General features: G+C 41.7%; 1 protein-coding gene across 2 annotated transcripts; it reads right to left on the reverse strand.

The window, feature by feature from the left end:
- Positions 1-679: 679 nt before the first annotated feature.
- On the reverse strand, positions 680-16,727 carry LOC141780115 (ras-related protein Rab-37-like). 2 transcript variants are annotated; one of them, XM_074655207.1, is made up of 12 exons: positions 16,065-16,727; positions 13,864-13,974; positions 10,715-10,756; positions 8,376-8,442; positions 8,112-8,164; positions 7,663-7,728; positions 6,849-6,905; positions 6,692-6,768; positions 2,639-3,613; positions 1,982-2,344; positions 1,567-1,691; positions 680-1,440 (listed from the first exon to the last, which is right to left on the reverse strand). In XM_074655207.1, exons 1-9 carry the CDS (start codon positions 16,173-16,175, stop codon positions 3,508-3,510), a joined length of 690 nt encoding a protein of 229 aa, XP_074511308.1. In that variant the 5' UTR covers positions 16,176-16,727; the 3' UTR covers positions 680-1,440; positions 1,567-1,691; positions 1,982-2,344; positions 2,639-3,507. The 2 variants fall into 2 exon arrangements, with proteins under 2 accessions (XP_074511308.1, XP_074511307.1); XM_074655206.1 differs by having other exon boundaries at positions 1,982-3,613.
- Positions 16,728-18,484: the final 1,757 nt, after the last annotated feature.

An 18,484-nucleotide genomic window follows, 5' to 3' on the forward strand; every position in this document is an offset into this window, starting at 1 on the left:
GAGCCCGGCAGGAAGCTGCTGAACTCAAACCTCGGGGTAGATTTGACTTTTCAGCTGAGAATGCTTCCAGACCTGATAAAGAAGACAGAGACACAGAGATCTCTCAACACTCTCCAACCTGCTGCAGCATCAGCACTGATAACTGCAGCATGTTTAAAGGCAGCTGTTAGTTTAAGTTAATGGGAAGTCATCCAGATAATTACGTTGTTTTTTCTCCGCAGTAGAAGACAGAAAAGCTCTTTAATGGTTCTGCAGTGTGGCTCATGGATGTGAGTGGGAGAGGAGCTGCGTTCAGGTGTATAGCTCAGTACAGTGAATGTGCTCCATGTATATATAATGTCCACTAACTTCACCTAACACCTTAATGCAACCACTGTATTAACAAAAACATCATCATCCAGATGTTAAGCATCATTTAAAAACAATGCACCTCTATAATGGAATGAAAGACTCTAAAATACAGAATCAACACGTGTGCTGAGTGTCTAATTGATAAAACAGTTGTTTTTTTCTAGTGCGACACACTATAGAGAATAAACAGGGTATGCTGCCACACAGTGGCTCATTAACCTCAGCACACCCCTTCCCTTTAAAAGCCCAACACAGGCACGCACACACACGCACACACACAAGACACACAGACGAGACTGACTTCAATAAAACAACACCACATACAGTACAAAATATACTTTTTTATATATATAATATGATAACAAAGCACTTTTTCATGGCACTTTGTGATCACCGTGACGCCTCAGAAGAGGGACAAATGTGACAGCGAGCAAGTTCGACAAGCAAACATTCATAATGAACATTGTACAAAGAAACGAGTTACACGATGCGGTGTGTGCGTGAACAAATACAGCTTCGGGTACAGTCTAGACAACAACATCCATCGGTATTAAAGGAGACACAACAATGTTAGGGAGTGTGTGTGTGTGTGTGTGTGTGTGTGTGTGTGTGTGTGTGTGTGTGTGTGTGTGTGTGTGTGTGTGTGTGTATAAAGATGTGAAAATAATGATAATTATCTCTCTGTGGGATGATGCTCCAGCACATTTACATGTACAGTACTTTGAATGATGATTCACTGGCCCTGAATTGAATGTACAGACAGACACACAGCGGGCGAGCGCCCTCAAAAAGTTGGCTTTATTCTATCTAACAGCAGTACAGATGTGAACAGACGGGATCATTTTAGCTACAATCTGACTGTGAGACTGAAGTCCACTTCTCAAACACACTGAGTTAATCAAAGAATAATGATGGAGACTGTAAGGCCAAAAGGGATTCAGTTCACAGTCTGGTCAAAACAGGGATGGCAACAAACTAAGAGCTGCAGGGCAAAATGCTATATCCACACCAACAGTCGTATTGATTGTTTATATAAAAACTGCAAACTGCGGGATGAAAAAGGTGACGGGTTCTGAGAATATGGCCAAACTTCGCCTTCAGGGTTTTGCTTCTGCCGCCGGACCGAACTCAGCTCAAATAGTTAAGCTCACTGTGGACAAGATTGATGAAGCTCAGTTAAACAGCAACATGAGGTCAAGCTGGGTCCTGAACTACATTACATTGTTTTATTGTGCTGTAATCACATAGATTCTTGATGGCATATGATGTTGATACAGGTCATTTTTTTTGTATCTATCTGCTTGGATTTGAAAGTTTGGTTCAGCCGAATTCTCTGGATCCTCCCTAACCGTGACGAAATATACTCCGAGGTGTGTTACGCCATAGACCCCCATGTTAAAATGCAACTTTAAAGCAGAAATAAACATGTTTACAGCCTGGTACAAAACACGGTTTCGGTCTGTATAGCTAATTTCACCGTTCATGACAACTGTACGGGGGATGAATTTTTATATAATAATAATAATAATTTATATTAAGGCTTAAGGTCACAGGTGGGTCCCGTCTCAGGTCACTAGCTGCTAGCTGTCTGCTCTACTGCGTCACCCTGGCCCACCTCAGCTCCACCGACGATCCACCTCTTAGCTCGTTTTTGGATTAGTCGGGGGTTAGGCTGAGTCGTCACTGCCATCCATACTTGCCAACCTTGAGACCTCAAAAATAGGGACAATTTCCAAAACCAAAGCGGGGTGTCTGGGGGTCCTTTCAGAGACTTTGTTTCCTGCATTCTGGTGATTTTGTAAAGAATGAAAATAACAAAATAGTAAATGCACTGCAACAGCATTTTTTGTTAAATAGGCCTACTTTTAATTTTACTTTTAATTCTCAGGAAAAAAACACCTGAATAAGCAGCTCTCCTCCGCCGGGAAAAGATATTTGGTGTAGTTCTATTGCCGTCCCGGTGGACAACAGTAGGTTTTATGGCTTATACACGCTGTACAGTGCCAGAAACAGGTTGAGATAAGGAAAAGGAAAAAAAAAAGGTGTGGAAAAACTGCCATAAATCTGGAGAAATGCGGGAGGATTGTGACCCCGGGAGGAAACCGGGATAGGGCAATGAAAAACAGGACCCTCGGCATGGATGGCAAGCATGCTGCCAAGATAGCGACGGCCGTAGTCACCCACTTTGAGCTTCACAACGGTTCTTCCGAAACCTATGGGTGACGTCACGGAGACTGCGTCCATAATTTATACAGTCTATGCTATAGAAGCGTTATGGGCCTTTCACACAGAATGCAGCAATGGCATCACTGCGCTCTGAAACAGATTATTTCCAATGGCTTGCGCTGTGCAACAACAGCTTTTTGTTGCACCGAGCACAGCGCAAGTGCAGTGGAGCGCGTAAGTGCAGTGGATCGCACAGCTTGCGGCGCGCTGCGTCCAAAGTTCAAACTAGATTACCTTTTTTGCAACCGTATTCTCTGTGAAAGATCTATTAGCATTAGCACATGCCAAGAAACACTGTTCACCGGCCAGATTTATTTCTCCTCAGTGGCAGTAAACACAACACAAGGGCCCACCGAAAACTGTGCTGTATTCCGAGCACAAGATATTTAGATATTTTGTACTGACACTCCAGGTTCAAGCAGAACCTGAGGGTGTAGTTACCCTTTAGGTGCAAAGTGTCTGCCTAGCGGAGCGCGAACACCTCCTCCCCCCCAACTAATAAACTCTCTGAATCTACACAGATCACGACGGTGCCATATTTTTCATCCAAAACGAGGAGTTTTGAGTTTGCAGCTATGCAGAACAGAATGATGCTTTCTGTTTGTCCCTGCAGATGGATATCGCATTTCAGATTGCAACTCCTGACTTGTAGTTTGATACAACTGTCACCACAAAGACCACAAACATTTCTACGCATGACATAAACAAGATTTAAATTCACATTTCAGATAGGGGATGGCCGGCCAATCCAGATTCACTTCAAGCTAAAAAGCTCAGTAGAGAAGACGAGGTCGTACGCTTCTCAGGATTGGTGCTGGGATTGGCTTTTTGTAAAGAGAGCAGACTTCTTTTTTTACCTTGTCCCCACTCCCTCCCTCCCTTTCTCTCTTTCTCTCTCTGTGTCTCTGTCTGCCTGGTGATCAGGATCGGCTACATGAGGCCACAGCAGCTAGACTTGTGCTTCTGAGACTCGATGTAGTCGTGTATCTGGAACTTGGGCTCATTCTGCTGCTCTGTCGCTCTGTGCCTCAGCTCCCTGATGGCGAGAGAGACAGGAAGTTAGACACGGAGGGGGTGGATGAGTGGGATGGAGCACGTACAGGGTGAGCAAATCAAGAAAATGAGAAGGGAAGAGAAAGAAAAAGTGAGTGAGGGAGAGAAACAGGACTGAGATTTAATCAAAATGCTTCTGGCATGAATCATTTAATCTAACTTGCACTTAAAATACACATGAATATAGCAAATCACCCACATTACTGACTTCCACAGCTCCGGGAACATGCTGTGCAATCGCTCATTTTTAGACTTAATAATAATCCTTTTCATATTTTTCTGCCTTTCAATGAGAAAGGTGTGTGCACAAGGAAGTCAGTCAAAAGCAGAAATTACACAGTTTGAGATCCACAGGGAGCCTCAGACAAGTACAATCCCATTAAAACAAGTCAACAGGAACTAACAAGAAATTAGCTTAAAAAAACAAAACATTAGAGTGTATTAGTTGCAGGGATCAGAGCATCAATGCCAAGTCAAAGAAAAATATAAAATACTGAGAGGAGAAGACCGGAGTAAACTCAGTCTGCAAAAAGATGTCGGCTGTATGCATGAAGCAGATTAAAATACAAACCCTTTATGTGAAACCTCAGTGTTTACTACTCCAGAAGCATGACGCAAACTAAACTGGGAATCAGGATAGAGAGGAAGGCAATCCAGGCACTCCAAAATATTAAAACAAGTGGCGAACGAGGAGGGAAATATATTAAAAAGGCTATATTATTGTAGCGGCTAAATCATTAAAAAAGCATTTTTTGACCACTTCTTCAGGGCTTAAAACAAACTTACAGTGGTCGAAACATGTTGGCTTTTTTAATGATTTAGCCACTATAATAATTTAATATATTTCCTTCCTCGTTTGCCACTTGTTTTAATATTTTGGAGTGCCTGGATTGCCATCTGGTCAATTATGAATTTCCCCCGTTTTCCAAGAGCACCCGACACGTTTTTACCTTACGGTTGAGCACACCGAGCAACCAGTGATCCCTCTTTCCAAGTAAACTGGAAATTAATTTCATTTTGTTTTGGCTTTAGGTGCATTTTCTATTAGTACAATTTGTAGAAACATTAACTTTCTCACTCTTAGAGGACTATTTAAAAGAAGATGTAGCCTTTGAAGTGTAAAATATTTGTTTTGTAGACAACTCTGGAAATGAGAAAAGTGCAAATAGCTTCTCTATATGATCCCCAAGTGTATTTGTTTAGGTGGGTGGTGTGGTGTAGAGACAGGTCTGCTCTAGAGACTTTCACCTGTCGCTTCTATCAAGCATCTTGTAACAAAAACATGAACAAAAACTACTGTGAGGCCTTTAGAGCTCAGAATAAAGACACCTGACCGATTAACCAATCATGTCTCTGAAAATAAAAAACATCTGCATCCATCAGGGATTTCTCTCCTGTTGAGCCAGGCACCAACATCTGGGTTTGAAAAGTGAAGCCAATGTCTTAAACTTGCATTTTTTTCTAATAGCCAGCAGGGGGCGACTCCTCTAGTTGCAAAAAGAAGTCTGATTGTATAGAAGTCTATGAGAAAATAAGTCTCACTTGATTTATTACCTCAGTAAACATTGCAAACATGAGTTTATGGTCTCAATCACTAGTTTCAAGTATTCATTTAGTAAATGATGGTCCCATTTAGAGTCATTTAGACCATAAAGCAGGGAATGCTTTAGGGTGAGGCTACCTTGTGATTGACAGGTCGCTACCACGGCGTTGTCCGGTCTGGGAGTCGTCTGTGTTTTCATCTTACAACGTTAACCCTTTCACAGTGTGTTTTCAGTTCATGAAAATGTCTTATTCAGCGTTCGGTTGTACTTAGCTCCACCCTCTCATGTCACTTCTGGTTGCCAAAAAACAACATGGCGACAGCCAAAATGGCGAACTTGAGGCTTCAAAACCGTAGTCCACAAACCAATGGGTGACGTCACGGTGACTATGTCCACTTCTTATATACAGTCTACATGTTGTGCATTATATTTAACTAGCTACATGCAGTGTGTTGTGGGATGGGTAACTTGTATTACATGACATACTAGAATGACATATACTATATGGCCAAAGGTAAGTGGACACCCAGGCATCTCACCCACATGTGATTGATAAACATTTTATTCTAAAACTATATATACATTAATAAAACAGCCTCCAGTTTTCCAAAAAGGCTTCCCACTAGATTTCAGATTCTGGCTGCAGGGATACAAGAGTGTTATAGTGAGTTTCGGCGATAAAGTCTGACTCATGAAGTCAGCGCTCCAGTTCATCCTAAAGGTGTCTGATGGGATTTAGGTCAGGGCTCTGTGCAGGCCAGAAAGTCCAGGCCAAAAGGTATTTATGGGCCTTGTTTTGTGCACAGAGGCATGTTGACACAGAAGAGGGTCTTCCCTCAGCTGTTGCCACAAAGTTGGGAGCACTGTCGTCTAGAATATCATTGTATAGGGCCGCATCCCTTTACTGGAATAAAATAAGTAAAAATGTTCTAATTTTCTATATTTTTATGTAAATGAACAACACGTTCTCATCCCATCTCCTCACATACTGCTGCTTTGTCACGCCCCTTGGCGTCACATTAGGTTTAGACAACAAACCGCTTCGTTTGGTTTAGGAAAAAATAACATGGTCAGGCTTAAAACTGCTACATTTGTAAAGTGAAAATGAAACGTTAAGGTGAACAAACAGCTGATTGTAAGGTGAAAGTAGAACTTAACGCGCGAGACACGATTAGCGGTCTCCTGGATGAAAGCCTTGTGTTTGTTGTTGGCTAAACACTAACTTTGACTGTCTGTCGTGCTGGGTGGGTAGTGTACAGTGGGCTTATAAGAGCTTTTTTTTTGTGAAAATAGCTGCTGTTGGAAACAATGCTGATGATAGCAGTGTGAGTGAACCAAAACAGTAAATGTTTGTGCCGGAAAAAAACAAAACTGAGAGCTAAAAGAAATGCTCTGTAGAGCTGAATAGAACTGCAGAGTCAGATAATGTTTCTCTAAAATACACCTTTCACATTACACACAGTCATTTCATCCACTGCTAATATGAAAATATTGATTAGTGCAGCTTTATGACTTACTTTCCTATAGCGAGAAAGGCCAGCTCCACATTGACTCCTGTCTTCGCACTGGTCTCCATAAATGGTACACCGTATTCCTACGATGGAAAAAACATTAGAAGAGCAAGTGCAGTGTGTGTTGTTGAGAATATGACCACACGGAGCCGTCATACATTACCTTCGCCAGCCTCTCTCCGTCCTCCACCTTCACAACCCTCTCCGCGGCCATGTCTGCCTGTAAGACGGCAGCAGGGGGAAGAGAAAACAAGTCATCATAGCGGAGGTGAAGGGTCACAGAGACACCATGCCATTAGCTACAGTGAGACACCGCCGTGTCAACCCGCACGTCCTCTTATCTGCCGCCAGCTGGCTGAGCCGGAGCTCCTTCATAATGATGAGATGTCAGAAACTCCACCTCTAGCAGAAGAGCAGCGCTCCCACAGACTGATGCCGGCAGTCCCGCTGCTCTCACAGCAAATGATCTGAGTGGCTGCTGTGTGACATGTCTGACCCTGGAGAGGGGTGAGTCCGCTCTGAGCCACCAGAGGGAGCTTAGAAATATAGCAGCAATGATATTCATCACCAGCAGCATTGTGGGGGAAATGGGTCCATGCAAGGGAAGCTTGAAGCAAGTGATAAGTCATTTTGTGGCTGGTTTTGAATGTATCCTCCCCAGTCACAACAATCAAATAACATTGGGTGATGGGAATGAAATGAATGTGTAGACCAACTTTAGTTTCACCGCAGGGAAATTCTTCTCACAGACAGAAACATAAATCAATGAAGACACACAAAACACAATTAAAACTGCGTGTCACTTGTAAATGTTCAGCGAGAGTTTTGCATCCGTGCGTCACAGCGGAGACATTTTCTGGCTTTGGAGCGTTCACAGGTCTGTCTGAGTGTGATAAGAGTGTGTTAAAATTGTGCTAAGAGACCAGTTATCCTCCTGATCTCTTTTATGTAACGCGAAAAAAGGAAGCTTCGCTCACCTTGTTGCCGAGCAACATGATGACCACATCCTTCTGGGCATACTCGTGTATCTCAGTCAGCCAAGCCTTTTGAAAGTATAAAGAAGAAAGAGAGATTGGTCTATAAACAAAACAAATACCACCGCTCGCACAAGTCTGCATTTTCGCTCTCCTCTCCCTACGCCGCGTATTATTACCATCCTCCAATCAATCATGGTGAGACTGAGTCACTCTTATCCTTGAACACTTTTATTGCTTTTCATTACTGAAACTGGGAACAGTGTAGCGAAGCAAGCGATAACATCATGTCATTTCAAAAGAGAGCTGTGAGAAAATGTTGGAGGGCCTCGCAGTGCTTTGCATGTAAACAGACAGAGTGAAGCGTTCAGCTTGAGAGGGTTTAGGAAGTGAAAATGGAGAGAGAGAAGAGGGAGAGAGTGGGAGGGAGAAGTAATTTGATGCAGTCTTACCCTGATATTGTCAAACGACGGCTTGCTGGTGATATCATAAAGCAGAAGTAACGCTGTAAAAGGAAACAGAACACCTTTATTGTTGTCTGCACACCGTCTCATGCAACACACACACATCAACACCTACACACACCTTCTATGCACACACTAATGAAAAGCACACATCTTAGTCAGGTTACCTACACCACCCGTTCCCACACACACAATATAAGACACACACATACAGAAGCATGAGGAAGTGCAATATAAAAAGCAAAAGGTTACCCTGGGCATCTCTGTAGTAGGCGTGTGTTACGCTGCGGAATCTCTCTTGGCCAGCTGTATCCCAGATCTGCGTAACAAACCACATAATTACACAACAGCAAACGTGGGAAAACTGAACATCCTGAACAATCCTCGCAGCAAATCATACACAGCCAACGACTAAAGCAGAAACATACCATTATACCGCCCTACAAAAGCTAAAATGCAGCAACTATATATTTAGTCCAAATGTAGTTAAGACCAGAATCTGACTTGTTTTAACATAGAGTTTTAAAAAAACGGTATTAATGCAAAGAAAACAGCTCAAAATCAAACCATACAGTCAAAGCAAGAGACACAAATTTAGCTAGTTGAAGCTAGATTTGAATTTATTTTTTATATCCCCTAGTTGTTTCCTATGAATGAAACACATCAATTAGGATTTTACTGACATCTTGGTAGTTTAGTTTGTTATCCTACATAAATAAGGTAGAAACTATCTGGTCATAGAGATTAAAAACATCTTAACTAGTCATGGTAGTTGCATAACAGACTGAGAAAACTCAACATCCTTGCAGCAATATCCTATTGCACAGGCAACAACAAATGCAGAAACATCCCATTACAGTATTCTGCCTTACAATGACAAATTGTAATGACATATTTACTCAAAGTTTAGTTCACACTGGATTCTGACTTTTTGACGTTTGTTTAATCATACATTTCATGCCATATAAATGTATATATATGCAGCTAAGCTGAAAACAAACCAAACAGTCAATTTGCTAGCTGCTACAGCTCCATTAACTTTTTGATCCTGGAGCTGTTTCCTGTAATTGAAATCCAATCAATTTTTGATGAACTAACATTTTGGCAGTTTAGTTTGTTATCCATAAATAAGGACATGAATAATACATAAAAAAGGTAGCATGTAAAGCTGATCATAGAGAATAAATACAGCTGTAGTCATGCTAAAAGGTAGACTAACTACCCTAGTTTAGCAAAGTAGCAATAAGTAGCTTTTGACTCTTGTGGAGTTCAATGTTTTGATGTAGTTAAAATTTAAAGGAACAGTGTGTAACATTTCGGGAGATCTATTAACAGAAATTGAATATAATATTTATAACTATGTTTTCATCAGTGTATAATCACCTGAAACTAAGAATGGTTGTGTTTTTGTTAACTTAGAATGAGCCCATCATACCTACATAGGGACTCTTCACGGAGTCCGCCATGTTGCTCCGCCATGTTTCTACAGTAGCCCAGAATTGACAAACTAAACACTGGCTCTAGAGAGAGCCTTTCACGTCTTTACGTTACCTGAAGGCCACCGTAGTTCTCCGACACGCTTGTGAAACTGCGGTAACGTGATCCGCAGAGTGCAAAACCGTGGTACCGCCAGCCGTCATCCGACTTCCGTTGCTCCTAAAGTGTTGTTATTATGGCAAGGATGGCCTCTGAGCGTGGCCAACAGCGTTACCACGGTTTTGCACTTGGCGGCAAGGGAGGAGTGAGTGGAGGGGTACTCAGTTGGCTGCAATCTACAACCACACCACTAGATGCCGCCAAATCCTACACACTGTACCTTTAAATCCTATGTTTAAATATATTCAATTGTAAATTAATAAATTATATCAAGATAATTAATAGGCCTTGAATTATGGAAAGCTGAAATAACACATTTTGTTTGCTGTTTCTGTGTTTTTCCTCATATTCCTTTAAGTTTTCTAGAGTGCAGTTTTTAGGTTGTATCTATATAATAATTGGTTTAAAAAGACATCATATGACAGTATTACATCCAATCAATCGGTCACACTGTTTATCCAGTCAGCCTGAAAACGTAAAACCTTTTTCTCTGAACTTCAGCTTCTATGTATTTCCTTTCTATAGTAGCCCAGCCTATAGACTTACACCTGTGGTGGTCGACTCTATTTTGGAATTAATAACAGGATTTTATCCTGTTCAAGGCCCGTGCAAGAAAGACAAATCTAAGGATTTACTCGAGGTAGCAGAGGAATCTAATTTTGCCACCTCCCACTCAGTGTTGAATGAACAGGTTATGATGATAGACGGGTATGTGCCTCAGATTAACAGCTTGCTGCTGGCACATGAACCTGCAGAGCCGTTTATCTTACTACAATATCAGATTCTTTGATTGGATTGGCAACACAAACAATGACAAGGTAGTGTAAAGCATATTAAGGTCAATTATCACTTTTGATTTTATTTTTGATTCTACATAATCTAGCAGATGAGTCAATATTTAAGTCAATTACTGCCAGATGGATGAGATGATTTGCCATTTATAGTGAGCTGAAGTGTAGACACTGTCTCACGCAGGTAAAGGTCCATGTTCTCACCTGGAGTTTGACTTTCAGGTTGTCGACATCCACCACTTTATTCTGCAGACAACGAGAGAGAGAGCAGTGAGAGACTGACAATCCACCATATGCTTTAAAGGCTAGAGTGCTGTGAAAACTGCATAGAGATGAATGACGAACATCACGGCAGACTAAAAAAAGCCAAGCTACTCTGCATGTGGTTAAAGAAACAAGACAACTAAAAGTGGTTTTGAATGCTGGCAGGGAATGTAATTTGCAACACCCACACAACAACAAGGTCCTGGGATTAGACTTAATTACACAACAGTGCGAAAGATAGACTGGCAGCATAACAACTGACTCCCCCGTTAATTTCCTGCAGCCCCGTAGGGGTGCCCTCTGATTTCCTGTAGAGAAAAGATTGGCTTAAAATAGTTTAGGCACCCCACTAAAAAAAGCTAAATGTTGTGACCGGTGAATGTGTTGAATTAAAGAGGACATATTGTGCTCATTTTCAGGTGCATAATTGGATTTTAGGTTTCTACCAGAACATGTTTACCTGCTTTAATGTTAAAAAAAAAAACTTTATTTTTCTCATACCGGCTGTGCTGCAGCACCTTTTTTTACTTTCTGTCTGAAACGCTCTGTTTGAGCTCCTGCCCCCTCCAGAAAAGCCCACTCTGTTATGATTGGTCAACCGAACCAAACTCTTTGGACTCCGCTCCAGCTCCGCTCTTACTAGTTTTGTTTGAGGGCGTGCCACACTAGCCGTTAGGCAGGTATTACGCAAATGTATTACTTGGTGACATCACCACATTACGGAAGATAAGGCAGGACTTCAATCAAGACGTTTCAGGCAGTTCAGGAGCAGTGTTTCTGTGGGGGAGAGTAAAGATTTGTTTATACTCGCGTGAGACACCGTGACGCGGGCCTCCGTAGATGGTGCGCGCGCTACGAGCACGAGCATTTATGCACAACGCATTGTTCGCTGCAATATGCTCCGAAACGCCAGGGGGCGTACAAACAAAATATTCTGTGGATAAGCAAGAAGTCAACGAGTGGTACCGGAAAGGAAAGTAGGCTGCTTGGCAACAGTAGTAAACACTGACGTACCGTCAAACGTTGCATTTGTGCACTGTAATAATTGCTCCAAGTCAAAACTACTTTCTGTCTCTCGGTGCTTTCCCTTGGGTCGCTTTTTTAGCTTTTACAATACAATGTCTCGTATTCTTTCACAGCCTGCAGCAATAAGCCTCTTCTTTCCCCAGTGTGTTGCCTATTTCTTTTCAAGTATTTAGTGTCATGGGACTGTCCCTGTTGTCTCTCAATGAACAGTTGTAGAGAAGTCTGTACAGGAAAACCTGCTTGACGAGTCTTCCCTCGAAAGCATCCATGTTGAACTGAAAGGTGCAGTGGGCGCGTAGTTATAAAAATTCAGAGGTGCACGACCAAGCGAAGCGACAACTGGCGTACCACCTGAAAGCCGCAGTGACATCATTTTCTGGCGCGTGCACCTCGCGCTGGTTTCACTACGGCGACCATAAACCAGGCTTAACTCTCTTTGGTGTGGACTTTGGGCTTTTGTAACTTTGCAGACCTTTTACATGCACAAAAACTATACAGTATAACACACTAAAGGAAAGGGAAAAGGCACAAAAGCATAATAGGTCCACTTTAACAGTGAAGTGGAAATAAAGGTTGAGGTAACATGCAATATTTTAACATGCATGCTCCAACATGCAACGTCAAAAACACAGGTTCTTTCACGGTCTGTTTCATGGGGGGAGTTTTTTTGATGTTATGACCTGCTACACAGCAGCAAGCCAGGTCACAACCGCATTTCAACCTTGCACAGCGAAAACCACCAAAGCGTGATGAAGGAAGTACGACTCGCAAAATGTTCTGCAGCACTTCCTGCAATCACTTTATCGCTTTGTATCAGTGACAGGTCATCACCAAAACACGCCCCGGCCTTTCCTGAGAAACACGCAGAAATGCGAAACCAGACACAGCGACAAAATAACAACCTCTGCGACGTGTGCAAAAAGCTAAAGCTGCCACCTGCTGAATCCTCTTGCCTTGGCAGAATGGACATGGTTCAACCCCTGCATTAGTTGCCATGGGTTTCCATTTTTTCCCCTCTCAATTATGACGTGAGAGGAGCCTGCATGCTGAGTAACTGCTACAAGGAAGCATGCCGAAAATAGACCGGCCATGTTACAAGCTGCCACAACAGCCTGCCTGCCTGCCTAACCATGCAAAGAGGAAACCTCAGCATATTGACTCAACTGCTCCTCTCGGATGATTTCTAAGCAGCTTTGCCCCTTTTCACAAACACAAATTGCTTACATTAAGAGCCCCTTCTTCTGAATGAATAGTGTGACACTGAATCCATCCTGTTTTTGTGTGTAAACCAGTGTCAGTTCTTTTTATAATGCATTTTATGAATGGGCACTGGCCGCGGTACTTGTTGCTTTCGCTTGAGATGAACGCTTCTGAATAGACAATGTCCATACATCTGTCAGACATCCATTACACTCTCTAATGTCCACACCGCCGTCCAAAGAAGACAATACATTACTCCGTCTAATGCAACACAATTTCCTCCTCAAACCACCCCTACTTGACTCGCCATTAGTGTGAGTGTTTTGCCTCGATGGGAGGTCGAAACACTCGCCTATTTTCCTGTTCATCCCCGCAGAGGAAGATATACAGTAGAAAATCTGCTCCAAATTCAGCGACAGTCACTGCTGCGTGGGTCGCTGTGTGTGTGTGTGCATGAGGTGTATGCGACTAGTAGGTAGGAGCTCGTCTGTCAGCAGTGTGACTCCTTCAGGACTGAGTTGAGCCACAGCCAATCTTTCCAGGAGACAGAGAGAGAGACGTGGGCAGGCATCTGCCAAGACATTTAGGAAGCCAATCCACACCGAGCCACGCAGCACAAGTGGTCTGTGAACTCGACTTGATTGGTGAGACGATTTTGTACATTCGGTGCCATCGTCGCCAGAATGACAAAGTGTTCTGCGCGGAAATAAAGGTGATAATTGGGCCGCGGTGGCTCTAACAAGTGGATCCCTTGTTGCTTTGGTAAATATCATTAAGGTTGTTTTTCAGGAAATAATATAAACACAGAAATAATGAACAGTATAATGAGCCACTCTGTGACTGCTCAACAACATCTCTCTCACCCTAAAGTCTATTCCAACGGTGGCTATAAAGTTGCCTCCCAGAAATGCCCCGTCCTTAAAGCGCACCAAGACGCACGTCTTCCCCACGGACGAGTCTCCCAGCAGCATCACCTATAGAGCGAACCCCACCACCAGAGAAGAGGGACAACAGGTTAAACATGTGACTGACAGCTTATACGTGATGCTAGGATAAGAATTACAATCCCCCCTCTGTGAAGAGGAAATTAAAGCTGAGGGACGTGCTGCATAAATTATTTTGCAATCCCGTGAGAAAAATCTTTCACAAGTGGGATCACGATGTTTGAGACAGATGATAATGTTGTGCAATGTCTTATTTTTCTAAGATTTCAGTTAATATTATATGGAAAATACAGCTACAGATAGGGCTGGGCCAAAATCTTCTATCACGACATAGGTCATTTCATAACTCGATAATGATATATATATCACAGTATAGCATGTTTTCTGGTAATTCAGTAAATACATAGTCTATATGAATTAACCACATGGTGAAGCCCATTTTTGTTTACTCCTGTGTGAATTAAACACAAAAAGTATGGAGTATTTTCTCATTTTAAGAACGGGAGTGCAAAATGAACTTAACTTTAAGTGAAATTATAGAGAGAAAAAAAATTGCCTATAGCCTATATCGCGATAAAACAGGCAAGTCGTACAGCAGTTTGTGAAATAGTCAAGAAATTGAATGTATTGATTGAAGTATGAAGAGCGGCGAATGCCACGTAGGAACGAGGTTGGGGTGGATGGGTTGGTCAAAAAACAAACACCGGACACCAGAGTTATTTTAACCAAAAACCACGATCTTTTCCTAAACCTAACCAAGTCTTTTTTTTCACGTAACTTCCATACTTATGTTACGCCACTTCTGGTGTTATTTAAACCAAAACCAAGATCTTTTCCTAAACCTAACCAAATACTTTTTTCACGTAAGTTACGTACTTATATTACACCACTTCTTGTGTTATTTTAACCCACACCGTGATCTTTTCCTAAACCTAACTAAGTAGTCTTTTTCACGTAACTTCCATAATTATGTTACGCCACTTCTGGTGATATTTAACCCAAACCACAATCTTTTCCTAAACTTAACTATGTAGTTTTTGTCACATAACTTCCGTACTTAAGTAACGCCACTTACAGTGTTATTTTAACCTAAACCATGATCTTTTCCTAAACCTAACTAAGTAGTTTTGTTGCCTACGCCTAACCAAGTCGATGTTTTCCTAAACCTAACTAAGTAGTTTTATTTTGAAAAGATTGGAGTAGAAATTGACACGTGTTGACACGTGTGTTGCTGAACATTCTTTTAGGAAAACGCACAAAAAATACTTGATTGAAAGTCGTGCAGAGCATCGTGAAAAAAAAAGAAGGGAAATTCGTGTTTATGTACAAGAATCAAATAGATTAAATTTCATGACTATTTCACCAACTGCCGTGAGACTGTGTTGAATAGTAACGATACAGAAAAATATATACGATAAGACTATTTTATATGGTTTTGACCATATATCATCATATTGCCCAGCCATATAGCTACAGATAGTGTTGTGATCCACTGTGTGTCTGAGCTGCCACCAACATGTGACACTGTATACTGTAGAGAGAGGACTCGAGATGTTTTGAGCCAACTCTGTAATTTCAACTCTCTCATTATTTTTCCAGCATGCATCCAAAACTAATCAATATAATTACACCAACAGGATGTGTAATTATACAATCCATCCAGGCACAGTTATTCACACAGTGAGTCATATATAGCTGCATAAACACATCATAGATAACAAAGACAATTTAACTTTAACTTTTGTCTTTTTGTCTGTGGCTCTTTTAATAAACAGTATAGCTTTTTATAAATAAATATTTAATGGGAGGGAGCAACAAGTACACCCTCAGCAAATATTTGCCTATACCAGTAAAAGGGCGGACAAAGCAAGCTGGAGAGATTTAAAGGCTCAGAGAGACTTGTTAGTAATTCAGATGAAACCATCAGGTGTATGACTTGTGTCATGTGTGGCCTGTTTAACAAGCACAATGCATAATCAACTGATTTTCACTCATTATATGCTCCAGATGTGGAGTCATCCAGCTGTTTGTGTATATCAAACATTTAAAGACACCTGTTCCTTCCACCACAAAGAAAAAAAACACCAAAAACATCAACGCACAAAGACGGAAATACACACCTTGAAGGCAATATCATAATACTCGTTAACAGAAGCGCATCTCTCCAACACATATTTGGACGTCCCGTTTCTAGCCTGCTTGTCCGTCAACGATGTCTTCCTCGTGGACATCGCAACACCACCAAAGAAGAAGAAGAAGAAGAGTGCGCTAAAAACACACGCACACACAGTTGTCTCAGAGAGAGATGTGTCCAAGAGGAAAAAAAGACGCGCCCGGTGTCTGAGAGCTCTCCGCCGCTCCGCCGCTCAGTGCCGGTGTCTGCCAGCCTCCAGCAGCATCTCCTCCGACGATGATGATGATGCTCGAATCACAAACATGATCAACACAACCACCAGGCGCTTTCCCCCGAGGAAAAAAACAAAAAATCACACCTTAAATATGTCAAAAAGACGGAAGCAAGACTGTCAAAGTTGAAAAACAATCAGCGGCTCCGTCTACATCCACGCGTCACCAGAATAAAAGCAAAACAGGCGGAAACATTTCTCTGCATCCTGTGGCGTGGGCAGGTGGTTATTGACTGAGCATCTGAGGACGTCGACAGCTACTGTGGGTTTTCTTATTAGTGAAAACACCAGTGTGTGTGTGCGTGTGTGTGTGTTTTCAGGCTGACATTGTCCCTCCAATAAACAGCTGCTGGGGGTCAAAGCGCGCTGATGACGGCTGACTCATCCGCCACAGGTGGTGGTGGTCCATCACTGAGAGGGTCAGAGAGGAGGAGAGCAAAACTGCATCTATTAGTTTAAATACACTTGATGTATATGGTGAATTTCCTCCCTAAAGATAGACGTACTTCGTGCGTAAAATGGCGCACAAACCTTCTTTTTTTTTTCTCCAAACATGTTTCCTTTAAGAATATCTCTTGACAAAACCATCTTATATTATGATAAAGTAGTTCCTATCATTTGTTATTATTATAGCTCTCTTTATCAACCCATGTCTTCAACATCCCTCCTCATGGCAGCCAAACACATCATGATCCAAGTCTTGTCAAGAACGTTCTATAAATATCCCCAAATCCCTTCATTTAATTAGCATGTCATACATGTCTAAAATGGTTTCACTCTGAGACTCTGAGAGTCTGAAAAAATTAATGTTTTTCCTGCAGTGTTTGTCTCCCCCCAGTGTTCAAGTTGAGTCTCTGCTCTGGACTAAAAATGACACATGGTCAGAGATCATTTATGTTATTATATAACTGACATGTAATCTATATTGTCTGAACATATGAATGCATCGCTCGTCTTCGTCTCGGCTGCAGGCAGGCAACGCCTCACCACTCTGACATGAGCGTAATGATGAAACATTCATGTGTAGACGGAGCTGATTTATTTATGAATAGGGTGGAAAAAGAGGTCGCTGTATCTTGCCTGTTTGACTGGCACTCACTGCTTTATCATCTGTTAGGGGTGTAAGAAAATATCGATACGCATGAGTATTGCGTTATTATGTTTTGTGATACTGTATTGATTCTACAAAATGCTGTATCGATTTTTAATTAACCTCATAAAGCTGGCCCGGCCGCTGTTCGATCTTTCGGAGGATGTAGCGGGCTCAGTTTTAAAGTATTAAACTACAAAAACATAAGGAATCTTTTGGTACCAACCATGTCATACTAGCTTGTCGCAAAGGATGCTCAATAATGCTCCAATTTTGGCAAGGAAAAACTGGCGTTGACCTCTGACCTCAATATATGTGAATGAAAATGGGTTCTATGGGTACCCAAAAACCATGCATTTTTTCGCATGCAGTTTAAATGTGTTATTTCTGCCTATTTTAAAAAAAATTGTATTTCTGGTATGTTCTTTATACAACTGCAGTTTTCCTAAAAGTAGATTAAAAAATCGCAATATACTGCCTTGATTACAGTAACGCAATATATCGTAATATATTGAATCGTTACCCCTGGATCATGATACGTATCGTATCGTCAGGTTATTGCTAATACAAAGCTCTATCATCTATGGTAGTTTATAAAAAAAAATCAGAGGCTGAAAAAGCTTTAAATGCAAAAGGTGAAAGGTTATAATAAGATTGTTTAAGAAATGTGCATTTAAGACACTTTATTTTGACAAACTGCGCCAAGCCCCATCAAAATAAAGAAAAAAAAAATGATCAAAGTCTGTCTTCTACACTTGACTTTAAATCCAGATGCAGCTGCAGCAGAGTGACTTATTTTGTTTCTGTGGTGCATTTCCCTGCAGGCTTTTTTTTAAAGCTTGAATCACACGCTACCACAATCTTATGCTAATGCGAAATGGCAAAGCCAATTTTATACCTTCTCACAGATTTCTGCCTCCTCTGTGCTGCTCTAATGGCAATGACACCAAGCCAAAGTTATCACAGCTGAAGAATCAGATGTTAAATGAGCCATACATCTTCCCTAGTTTGTCTCCTCTTTCCTCCACTAGCCACACAGACTGAA

This window comes from Sebastes fasciatus, chromosome 13, assembly GCF_043250625.1.
Source record: "Sebastes fasciatus isolate fSebFas1 chromosome 13, fSebFas1.pri, whole genome shotgun sequence".
NCBI classification, from domain to species: Eukaryota; Metazoa; Chordata; class Actinopteri; order Perciformes; family Sebastidae; genus Sebastes; species Sebastes fasciatus.

What these genes read in the sequence shown, in the direction of transcription:
- LOC141780115 (XM_074655207.1), bottom strand. Translation starts at nt 16,175, where the DNA reads ATGTCCACGAGGAAGACATCGTTGACGGACAAGCAGGCTAGAAACGGG. An exon ending in CGTCGTTTGACAATATCAGG is followed by an intron (nt 7,729 to 8,111) that starts GTAAGACTGCAT and finishes TACTTTCAAAAG; the next exon opens with GCTTGGCTGACTGAGATACA. An exon ending in TCATGTTGCTCGGCAACAAG is followed by an intron (nt 6,906 to 7,662) that starts GTGAGCGAAGCT and finishes GCCGTCTTACAG; the next exon opens with GCAGACATGGCCGCGGAGAG.